Source organism: Borostomias antarcticus (assembly GCF_949987555.1).
Source record: "Borostomias antarcticus genome assembly, chromosome: 16".
In the NCBI taxonomy this organism is placed as follows: domain Eukaryota; kingdom Metazoa; phylum Chordata; class Actinopteri; order Stomiiformes; family Stomiidae; genus Borostomias; species Borostomias antarcticus.
In genome coordinates, this window is record NC_140249.1 from 20,671,466 (window position 1) to 20,683,863 (window position 12,398).

Below are 12,398 nucleotides of genomic sequence, written 5' to 3' on the forward strand. Positions count from 1 at the left end.
CCGTAGAAGCCAACACTTCCAGTGTGGGACCCGCAACTCAAGTTGCCTAAAGTAGGCTATAAAAACCAACTTGAACTTAGATTAAACGATTAATGGCGAATGATTGTTTAAAACTGAAACAAGGCATCGTTTAAGTTACACCAGTGTATTTTTGCCTCTTGATTTGACTTAATGCTTTCATATCGGCTTTTTGTGACACATGACATAACTTTCGAATAAACAACATAGCCAACATTATATGACACAACATGTTATCAACTGAAGCCCCGAGTCTTACCCTGATAATCCAGTCTGTGAGTTATCTGTCAGTCTATTTTCTGCATCTGTTGAGTGAAAGTCAATTCATGAGGTTACTAGATCCCGTGCGTAAGTTGAGTTCGCTGGTGTGAATTCAGTGGGTCTTCAAAAACGTCTTCCTCCTCGGAATGAGAAAAGACAATGGTTGGAGCTGTCAATCTTGGCAATCAACTTGAGGAGCCATGTCGTAAGTATTCTAAGCATGTCCCGTCGTGCAACAACATCTGAAAGTAACGCGAGTGTCCAGGGAGTGTGCGGGGCAGGCGAAGAGACGAGCGCATGGATAACCCCTCCCCAATTGGAGAATGAGAATGAAAGCTTGTTTAGAAAGAGGGAGAGAGAGAGAGAGAGAGAGAGAGAATGTGTGTGTGTGTGTGTGTGTGTGTGTGTGTGTGTGTGTGTGTGTGTGTGTGTGTGTGTGTGTGTGCGTGCGCGCGCGCACGTGTGCAGGTGTGTGTCTGTGAATTTGAATTTGGCATGTTTTATGTTGAGTTTGCAGGGACGTCCTAATGCTCAAATGCAACAAGAGCAGTAATTATGTCGCCACAAACAATTTCCTTCATTTTAATGAGGCTCACGGTCAAATCTATAATCCATTGTTTTTCAAGTTGTATTTGCCATATTAACTTGAAGTAGCCTAGCCTACAAGTAGACCTACATGTAGCATTGGAATTCTTGGTCCTGCTCCTTTGCACAGTTTGCTTATCAGTCCCTAAGTTCCTCTAGACTACATATAATATGTGATATCACGATAAGCCTATCGAAAAGTTGTATCCACTTTTGTTTTGACCTCGACCATGCTCTCATATTCCTCATGCCACTCCAGGTAAACTGCCCATTCTAACATGTCTGTCATCACGTGCTTAGTGGTTTTTGTAAATTTGATTAATGTAGCCTAAATACTGTTAAGTCTACAAATCTAAATGAAATATAGGCTATTACAGACCAGATTGTCTAATATAAATCGTCGAAAAGGCTGTATATCATGACCATGCAATTTCAAGCCCATGGGATTTTAGGATGGATTATTGTAAATATAGCCTAGTTTTTGAACAATTATTTTTCGCCACAACCATACCATTAAGAATCGATTATTTTATTTGGCAGCATAATCGTTAGCATAACTGTTAGTTGGCATATTGCATTGTGTATGTAGTCCATTTCAACTGTTCTCTTATCGCCTATCTTAATGAATATGGGGCATCTACACTTCCATCATGGTTGATCAATGTCTAGATATCTTTGAGAAATTAAAATGTAACTGAGCATAATTTCATATTAATCTTGAAATATATTTATGTTGACCATTTGATTAAATTATCTTAAATTTAACTTCCATATCAAGATTTTTTTTTTTTTTATCGCCTACTTACCTTAGGGAAAATCATCATCAATCCTCATGAAATAGGATAGACTACTGTGCCTAAATATTGTGCCTAAACTGTACCAAGACTATTCCATATTGTGTGATATATAATGCAGCATGAACATTGTATTGAACTCGCCAAATACTTTAGCTCCTCAAATAAACTTAACAGTTCATTATTGACCTACCGTTAGAATACAACAATGGTTACCATATCCAAAATACATTCTATGATTATCCTAAGTATAGTTACTCCAATGATCTATAAAGCACAAGCGGCCTACATGTACCTGTATCTTCGTGCTTTGAGCTGTTACATGTGGTTATTTAGACTCGTATGCCACCTTGTGGTAAAGAACCCACAGACGCTTTTAAGGACATCAGTAGGCTGTATAGTCGCTAAATACTAGTATACTGTAATCCTCATAAAATAGGCTATAGGCCTATGACTAATCCTCATAGACCTAGCCTATTCATGTAGGGAAAATGGTTTTGATACATTTTGAATGTGATTTTAAGACAATTGCTTATCACTGAGAAAACTACATGGACTGCTGGACTAGACTACATTATTTTGAGTAAGGGAAAACATGGTTGAAGGAATCATGGAACAATTCTCTTTGTGGTAGGTTATTTCTACACACCTACTTCAGCACCTTCCCTTAAATAGCAAAACAGCAAAATCAGAACTGTAACTTCAAGACATTCATGGCAGATACATGCAGGGTTTTTGTAAGAAAAGATTATTATGATTAGCCTACGTATTTAGTTAGCACCTACAACAAATTTAGTTGACCATATGACCTTAATGAGAAAGGATGTGAACAAATAATCTGCTTGTATAGAGTGCCAAGTGGAAGCAGGAAGAGCCTGGGACCTTAATTCTGAAGAAAAAAAAAGTACCGTAGTCAATGGCAATAAACCTTGATCCCATTTGAATTGTGCATGACCATGATGTCTGTCAATTTAAAACATAATTTTGCAAGTCAAAAAAGTCATTTTGTCGTAATACTGTAAAGCAGTTATTCCATAACAAGTTTTAAAGTATTTAAATAGGTGAAAATCACTATTAGTCTGGCCATGTTAAGAGCTGCAGGAATGCGAAAGGAGAGTTAGAGTTCTGTAAGAGCTGGCATGTGAGAGCTTTACAACGTTTTGGTGAGTCTTAAATGAGTGTAATGTTGGCTAGTTAATATTAGCTAACTTCCAAATTAAAGGTGGGGAAGGTAGTTTGACGTCAACAAGGCCTCCGATTGGTCATCTTTTTCAAAAGAACCCGCCCCTCCCTCCTGCCAATCATGATGTAGTCCCTCCCTCCAAACATGACTGGTAGGTGTGGCGAGATAGAGACCCTGATTGGTCAATACATTCGGGCGCGGTGCATTCTTTGAATCCAAAATACAGAGGCAGCGGTAAACACGGAGATCCAAGTTTATTCTCAGAGCACTTCTGTTACTGATAGCTGAAAGGATATTATGCCAATTTTACCAAATAAAGCCAAAAGCAAACTACCTATCCCACCTTTAACCGAGATTAGTAAAATGTATGTTTTTTTTAATTGACAAACATCATATGTGATGGTCCTGCTTCCGCTTAGGCATTCTAGTCTGAGGACTTTTATTTTGATCTGACGACTTTTATTTCGATCACTAGAGGCGAAATCGGAACAGGAAGTGACGACATGAATACTCTAGCACAGCACAGCAGTTTTATATTGAATAACAGAAGCTAACAGACGCTCAAACATGACATCTGCAGATGATAAACATGGGACGAAGAGACCTGCGTCTCCACATGAGGAGGTAGGTGACGTTATTTTAAAGACTGGTAAATCGTTGTATGTTGTTGATTATGCTACATGTAGCATATTGCTATTTGCTAAAGTAACAGCACTAGCTAATTTTATGTATATTGGTCTGCCTACCTACCTAGATTGTGTAACGTTAGCTAGTGCTAGCAAACTTAGCGTACCTATAGGTACTTGATGGATGCAGCATGGATCATGTACTTAGCTAATCAATAACTTTGTGCTTTCATTTGTGTTTTGGCGGAAGAATGAGGTCATCTATGTTCTTATCGTTGAAGATAATGTAATTGGAAGTTAGCTAGCTTGTTAGGCTTGTTAGCCAGCTAACGTTAGCATCGATGAAGCCTCCATTCATCAGTAGCTGGACATATTCCATTGAATTATCTTCGAAGTATTTCAGAAATCATGAAATAAAGATTACAATTTTGTATAATAAAGTACCATCGAATATGATCTGCTTCATCCATTTGGAGTCAAGCCAAATCCAAATTAAGATACGAACTGGAATACAGAATATACAAAGTAGTGAATATACATATAAGAGAGAGAGAGAGTAAGGAATATATACATACAGTCTGTATAAGATAGATGGATAGATAAATAGATACTTTAATAATCAACGTTTAATAATCCCCGTGGGGGACAATTTGGTGTTTAAGCAGTGAAAAAGTGCAGTAGAATAAAGAATATACATATAGAATAAAGATTATAGACTAAATTAAATTGCAAAAAATATATACCTACAGTATGCATATTGCATACATATAGAAACTATACATACAAACATACAGTCTGTATAAATATGTATACCAACACTCAAGTATACATGCATGCACACATTCATAACACAGAGTGCTCAGGCACTGTTACAGTATAGAGTCTGATAGCCACTGGCACAAAGGAGTGCCTGAACCGCTCAGTGTTGCCCCTGGGTGGGAGGAGCCTGTGGCTGAAGGTGCCCCCCACCTGCCACCGCTCGTCATAGAGGGGATGGGAGGGGTTGTCCAGAATGGTCAAAGTGAAATATATATCTATGTATACGTACCAACATATGGCTTGGTACATGGACTTACCATGATTGAAAGCTAAAAAAAAAGCATAATTCACAAGGTACATTTTAAGTGAACTGTAACTGAGTAAATGAAGTGAGTGAAATGAAGTTAAAGAATCAGAAACAGAATTTTGTTTATTTGCCAAATACATTTTCACATACGCCTTGGGGGGTGGTGCACAGGGGATTTGCATGAAAAAAGAAGCACAATAACAAGTAGAAGTACGTTAAACATAATAAACTGATGTCCCCCATTTTCATGTACAGTAACCGGTGGTGATTCCCTTTTGTAGGACGGCTCCACCGCGTGGGCGGCAGCAGATCTGGGCAGTGACGAGAGAAAACAGAAGTTTTTACGGTTGATGGGGGCCGGGAAGGTTTGTGGGTCATAAGTCTGCCGTAGCATTATACCTGTATGTTTATGATGTAGAATCATCACATCTGTTATGGCTCCATGGCTGTAAAAACCCGAGAGGCTCGGCTTGAGCCGGGCTGGAGGGCCAGCCGGACAGGACATTAGCTGCCCAACAAGCTTAGCGAGGAGTTGTCCCATGTTGGGTTCTGATCAGCACTTCATTGTACATAGTCATATCATGTAGTGTATGACAAATATGCAATATTTATTTATTTACCATTAAGCACAGCCAAAGTATTTGAAACAACCTCTGAGTATTATTAAACACAAGCCACTGATTTGACAACAGACTAGCCTAACGGTAGTAGAGAAAGAAAAAAAAAAAAACATTTTGATCTCTCCATTTCTAGAAGGAGCACACTGGACGCCTGGTCATCGGAGATCATAAGTCAACGTCTCAGCTCCGCAGTGGTGAGAAGCTTTCATCTCTGAAACCTGATGTGACACTGATGTGATTATTGATGTCGTAGGGCTGTGTTTTTATAATGACACTTATAATGTAGAGCTGTGGCCATAATGCTGACAGCTGTGAAATCTTCTACCGCAAAGGTAGAAAGATGTCGATTTAGAATTGTAGGCGTCTGGCATTATAAGTTGAGCCAGATAAGTAGGTAACACAGTCTACGATTGAGCAATGCATGCAGAAATGTATAGGCTACTTTCTCATATCCACATTTCATGTATTATGTATTCACACGTGTTCTTCAGTGTGTGTGTGTGTGCGCGTTGTGCAACATGCAAAATACAGGAAGCAACTTTCAACTATGCACATCCCTACCCATATTACCTTATTAACTGGGGGCACCTTCTCACATACCCAATACAGACCTATCTATCGACTGATGGATAGTGCTGTGTTGGGTATGTGTCTGGTGGGTGACTAGTTCTGCCTCTGCAGGCATGGAGGACAAGAGGATGAACTCAGAGCTGGAGCTGCAGTACCAACAAGGCCTGGATGGGAAGCTGTCGGGTCGGAACCGCCGACACTGTGGCCTTGGCTTCAGTGAGGTGAGCGATGAAGAGATGGTGGATGGGGTGGTTCATTTCTGCCATTTTCAGAATCGATTATCCAAGCCCTGGTGTCGCTATATCGTACAAGCTGTTAGCAAGCTAGTTCACAAATTCCGATATATCACAAAATGCGCAGTGTATCATGATATGGTGCTGGTGACCTATCTATTGTATGTGTGGTCATAATGCATCCGTCAACTGTGAGGATGTCTAGGGTTGATTCATTAAGACCTGAATTATAGCGTAGATAGTATGTATGCATCCATCCATCCTTACTTACTTACTTACTTATAACAAGTGGTTTACCAATCTGCCTCTGTTACACTGCTACTTCACAAACCATATTATAAACGATATTTCTCCAGATTGTAACAGACTCAGTAGCAGTGTAACAGATCCAGAACTTGTATTATGTCCCTGAGTATGTAATCCAGACTCAGCAGGCTAGCAAAGTGTGGCACAGAATGAGAACCATGTTCCAACAGTCAGTCACTCTCTCGCTTACGGTCTCTCTCCCTCTCTGTCCACAGCCGGAGCCTGTCTCTCCCCCGCCCTTAGAGAGCCAAACAGCAGCAGAGCCAGAGAAACCAGCCAGTCCCAAAAGCCCAGGGAGCCCAGCGACATCAGAACCACAGGAGTCCCAGGACACACCCTCCACACTACAGATCCCAGAGTCCAGTGCCAAAGAAGCACCGAAGGAGGAGGAGAAAAACAGCTTGAAAATGGCCTTCGTCAAACCATCCTAAAGACTGGGAGCCAATTTCAACCTTTTGTAACCTTGAACCATCAATTTCTACAGTGTTCTTTTTATTTTTATTTGAAGTACTCCCCCAGGCGATAGCTTGTAATTGTGTGATATAAGAGGGCTCTTTTTGGCGTTGTTCTGAAAGAACATGTAGTTTGACACTAACTGAATTAGGAGGATTCTCCATGTTTATTTCTGTTGTCCACTTGAGTCTAACTGATAGAAGAGGGAGAATTGCTGGTTCAACTGTCTCATTTCAAGCAGAAAGCTTTTGTAATGGGTGTATGTGCTACTGATTGTTTCATGAAAGAAACGTTAAAGGCACGATGTGAGACTTGTACAATCTTTAAAGGTACCCTATTATGCTCCTTTTCAACACATTAAAGGACAGGTTGGGAATTTACAAATCAATGGAAATAATATGATCAATAAAACCCGATCGGAAGTATAGTTTGTGGCAATTTTTTTTGCCAGAACATCAACAGACATCGGTGATCACTCGGTGCGTTGCCCGTCTTTGAAAACGAGAGGGATTTTGTCTATGCACCTATGGATCCATTGAGTGTGTTCTTGAGAGTGCATTGAGTGTGTTAGCGGCAACGGGCTATATCTTGGCAACGGGCTGTATCTCGAGACTGCACCGCTTGACGAAACTTTGATATCATATTGTATATGATCATAAATAACCTTATACCATGGCTTATAATGCTAAATTCCGAACCTCTCCTTTAATATAGGCCTCTATAGGGCCCCCAAAACATGGCTTTGAATATTTTTACTGAAAATACCACTCAGATTAAACATTGCAGCATGCCCCTATACCCCCGCGTCAGTCCTGTTCTGGACGGGACATTTCTGTCTGTAGCTTTAATGCAAATGAGCTGCCGCCCCCCACTCCGTCCGTGCCTCCAGAAGTTCAAACAGCTGGACGTTTCTAAGTGTATAATAACAGGGCTGTGCCCAACTCGGTATTTTGTGAGTCGAGTCAGATTCGCCAGTTCAAACCAGAGATTTCCTCTTTTCTTTTTTCCCCTCATATGCCTAGGGGAGACCACAAGAGTCGGGACAGCTGTCAAACTTTACATTTAAACTCGCAAGCAGCACAATAAAAAAAACATGCATCATCTACATCCACTTTGGATGCCCCTTAATTTAGGTTTGTGCCTCTGACCGCTCTCCTCTCCGTGCATCAACTGTCCCTTCGTGACTCCTGTTATTCTTAGTTCACTACCAGCTAGGTTGGTCAGGAGCCCAGTGGGCACAGGTCAGTTGAAAAGACGTCATAAAGACGTCTTCTTTTGGTTGATTCTTGATTGAAAACAAAGTTTTTTAGACGTCTTTCTGACGTCATATCGACGTCACAAGACACCTCTATACAACCAGGTCAGTTGAAAATACACTGTTATTACAATGTATCTAACATACACAAATAATTACTCTAGAATAACACTGTAATGTAAAGTGTTACTCATCATGCATGCATTACAACTCACACCAAGTCATTTGAAAGGTCAGTCCTTGATACACTATTCATAATTAATTGTATACAATAATAATATTGTAAAGAAAAAATACATTTTCGGTTCTAAATGTATTTCATTATTTCATTGTATATAATTAAAATGAATGCAAATGAATTGCAGAAATGTTCAATATGTCATATATGTTTAATGACCTCAGTAACAAGTTATAGCTAGTAAGATAACGTTAGCTAGCAACAAAAACATGGTCGCAAAATGTCATTATCGAAACAGGCCTATTGCCTAGATAGAATATCTAACTTTACACTTCACAGCTGAATAGCCTATTTGTATTCATTTCTTATAAATGTCTAAATGTCCCAGACATGTTAAATCTGAATCATTATTTGGCCACAAGATTAGCAGAACTGAGTGTGAGTGAGAAATGAGTGCGACATCATTATTATCGTTTTAGGACAGTTGTAATAGTAATAGTAATAGTTGCATATTAGCCTAATGAGAGACAGGCCCACAATGCTGCAAGGACAGCACAGACACAATCTGTTGGAATGGTGTGACAGGCGAAGTCAGGGAAAAGCAAATCCAGGATATGGGAAAATAAGCTTACATTAAAGCTACATGAGATAACTCGGCACATTGGCGGTCCCTCTGGTCGTGATAAAATCAGCACTACATTTTAAGAACCACACTTCCCACAATCCTCCACTCACTCGCTGTAATGATGGGAAAAAAGTATATTAACAAATGTGCATGGAGCAGACTGGATTGGAAGATTGTAGGTACTTCAATTGACGTTCTGCAAGGATGGCTTCAATGCGGGTCTTCTTTCTTCTATGTGCATGTAGAGAAATTACACTGAGCAAAGTGTTTGTAGTCTTCCTGATATTGTGACACGCAAAACATGTCACTTCCGTTTCCACCTCAAGATTTTCCACCAGTGTACAAGCCAGTACACCGAAATTCTAAAATGATAAATTCACAGGGAAATTCACGGAAATTATTTTGGGGGCAAATTCATGAACTAATAGCAAGTAAAGGTGAATATTGAACTGTAAAAAAAAGTTCTCATTGAGCTTTAAATTACAAATATCTTTATACACATTTTTGAAAAAACAATATATGTAGCCTATGTATACATATATAATATAGTAATATATATATAATATAATAATATACTACAGTACACAAATATATATATATATATATTATATATTTGTGTGTGTGTCAGAAAATCCTTATAGAAGATGTAAAGACAACATGTTTTGTTAAATTTATTTAGATAAAACACCATTATGGTTGCTCAATACTTCGATTATGCAAAAAATGAGGTGACAGGTTGATTGGTAATTAAAGCTTTACATTAGGTGGCAGTTTTTAGCTACAACCAAAATACAATTTGGTGTACAAATATTTTAAAATTCTTAAAATATAATAAATAGGATTCGTCATTACATATTGCTCTGTCACTCTTGTAATAAAATATTATTGCTTTTCATTATTCAGCATTCGTGAAATATACTGTAGATTACACTGCAAAAACACAGCTAATCTCAATTTATTGTACATAACAGCTATTCAGTACCGTAACAAATTACACAACATGCCATACAAGTGCAAAAGCTTAGAAAACTCCAATTAAATTAAACAATATTAGATACTGTATGCAGTGGCCACTCTTTTTGGGTAAAAAAAAGCATATTGTTCTAGCTTGTACTAGCTTGAGTAAAAAGCACTACAGAGAAACAAATCAATGGCATTTACTGCTTAAATTGATCAGAGTCAGAATGCAACTCATCCACATGAGTGTCCGGTTTGTCGTGGACGTTCGTCATGGACGTCAGCGTTGAGACACGGCTCTGGCTGGAAAGAGGAGGGGGACAATCATGAGAACAAACAACAGTTATCACTGGTCAAATGCATTTATAAAATGTACAAGTTCACAGATTTGTATTTCTTCAAATCAATACTTGTTTGATGGAGAACCTAATAAATGAGGGCCGTGTTTCCCAGGTACGATGTACCTTTAGCCATCTACGAAGGTTCTTAAGGTACAGTATACCTTAGCAAAGGAGCTGTTTTTCCTACGACAGCCCCGCCCAAAAAGGAAGCTATGCCTACTAAAGCTCATCTCTTAATCTATTTAAGAGTCAAGGCGAGACCTGGTAATACAGCAGTTCCAATTCATACATTATAGCCTACAAAATATAAGATAAAGAGCATTAATCAGGACATACAGTCCTAGTCTGGGACTTCTTGAAAGGCCATGACATTTTTTGATGAGGATAACTAATGATGATGATGATAGATAAATGGGTGAATTATTTTGTTCTCAGATATTTGGAGAGGATGGCACTGTCCGAGAGGACATCCAGGGGACTGAAGAAATTATTCAAATCAACCAAATGGCTACAAGTACAGCGTCGCCGTTGGTTCCTGTGGTTCAATACAAGGATGCGTTGTAAAGCAGCCATGATCTATACATGAAGCATGAGTTGGCTGTGACACACTACCCTACTATGGGTCTAGAAGGCCTCATTGGATTAATCAATTTGTCTGATATCTGTCGGTATCCTACAGTATACAGTATAGTAAGTAAGTAAGTAAGTAAATTGTATTTGCATAGCACTTCTCACAGAGAGGACTGAAAGTGCTTCACACAGGTTAAAATGCATACAAATAATCAACAAAAATAAACACACACAGGAAACAGGAAAATAGTCATAAACATAGTCGAATTAATTCAACAAATGTCTGTCTGAACAGAAGCATTTTTAGCTGCTTCTTAAAAATATCCACAGAGGCTGCAGCTCTCAAGTCCTGAGGAGGGGGACAACCAACAGAGCCTGGTCAGCAGACCTCAGTGACCTGCTGGTAGCATGTGCATGGAGCCGGTCAGACAGATATACAGGTGCCTGACCATGTAGGGCTCTATACGGAATTACAAGAACCTTGAACTGGATCCTGAAATTAACTGGAAGCCAGCGCAAGGAGGCCAGGACAGGAGTAATATGAGAAGTTCTGCTGGACCTGCTGGGGTACAGACAGCCAGAAAAGCCATGTCATCATATGTTGTTGTTGTAGATAGATTTATATTATGGATAGTCCCTATATTTTATTTGGCTCAATAACATTTTAAAAGACAACATTTCCGTGATGTGTTACGTAGGCTACGAAAACAATGATTTTAATCGAATCATACATTTTCGTAAAGTTTATTGTACACTAATGATGTTATTTGCGCAGGTAGGGTAGATATACACTATTGCAACTCTCCTTTTTTAAAGTATAAATTTGCTCTAATCAGGCTAAAACTACAACGGGATGAACAGAGCACATAGCTAAGGGACAGCTTACAGTACGCTGGGTTCAGATCAGGGGCGTAAATATAGAGGTATGAAATGCGCTATACAAATAAAGCTTTGATTGATTGATTGATTGATAGACAGTGCAGGCAGTGTGCACTGGGGCCCGTGGAGTGAGAGGGCCCATAAAGATTCCAGCTACAGTTGGTTGATTAGTCGACTTCTTTCTCTCTACTTTGCCTATACCTGTACAATAGCCTACCTAACTAATTCAACTGTAAAATCCAACATATTGTCAGTAAAATATATAAATGTACATATGCCTAATGGTGTGTGTGTATTCATAACTAGTAACTATTGTGCCCTATAGGGCCCGTCATAATAGCTTGCACTGGGGCCCATTGTAACTACGTTATGCCACTGGTTCAGACTGCCCTTACGAAAGTTATACCTTAGCTTAGGGAAACAGCGCACCATCTAAAGGGAGAGCTTACGGCATATCTCACGACGCACAATAGCCCTACGACGGCTCTGGGAAACGCGGCCCGGTTGTAGAAAACACGGGAGCGGAAGAGCACACACCGAACAAAACCACACTTCTGAGAAGAGTCAACCAGCAGACACCATAGATAACAGTGGAGCACAACTTCAAGACCACAAGCTGTAGATACACCCAGCAACACACACACACACACACACTAGAGACCCCCCTCGCCGCTTCACCCTAGAAGAGACGCAGTATACCTTCTTTAGACCTGTTCACCATCTCTCCAACAAGCTCTCTGCACAACCAGGGACAACGAGGAGGTTTCAGTGACACGCCACTCACAGGCTGTCCTATCTAATAGCACGTTTCACTACTGTACACTATGTCATATAACAAACTGACAATGCTAGGTTGTGATTTCTTCTGTGCAGTTCTT

At 39.6% G+C, this 12,398-nt stretch overlaps 2 protein-coding genes across 8 annotated transcripts in view; one reads left to right on the top strand and one right to left on the bottom strand.

Moving 5' to 3' along the window:
* Nucleotides 1–3,401: 3,401 nt before the first annotated feature.
* Nucleotides 3,402–7,589, top strand: cUnh11orf58 (chromosome Un C11orf58 homolog). Its single transcript, XM_084451216.1, has 5 exons — nt 3,402–3,465; nt 4,815–4,898; nt 5,287–5,347; nt 5,835–5,944; nt 6,478–7,589. Exons 1-5 carry the CDS (start codon nt 3,409–3,411, stop codon nt 6,691–6,693), a joined length of 528 nt encoding a protein of 175 aa, XP_084307342.1. The 5' UTR covers nt 3,402–3,408; the 3' UTR covers nt 6,694–7,589.
* Nucleotides 7,590–9,414: 1,825 nt separating this feature from the next.
* plekha7a (pleckstrin homology domain containing, family A member 7a) overlaps nt 9,415–12,398 on the bottom strand; it is a 99,240-nt gene continuing 96,256 nt past the window's right edge. For 4 of the 7 annotated variants that reach the window (XM_084450693.1, XM_084450690.1, XM_084450689.1 and 1 more), the window contains one exon: nt 9,416–10,033. In XM_084450693.1, coding sequence (XP_084306819.1) covers nt 10,011–10,033 — 23 coding nt within the window. In that variant the 3' untranslated portion in view covers nt 9,416–10,010. Of the gene's footprint in view, nt 10,034–12,398 lie in introns of all 7 variants that reach the window. The other 3 variants (XM_084450688.1, XM_084450687.1, XM_084450686.1) reach the window with 1 other exon arrangement.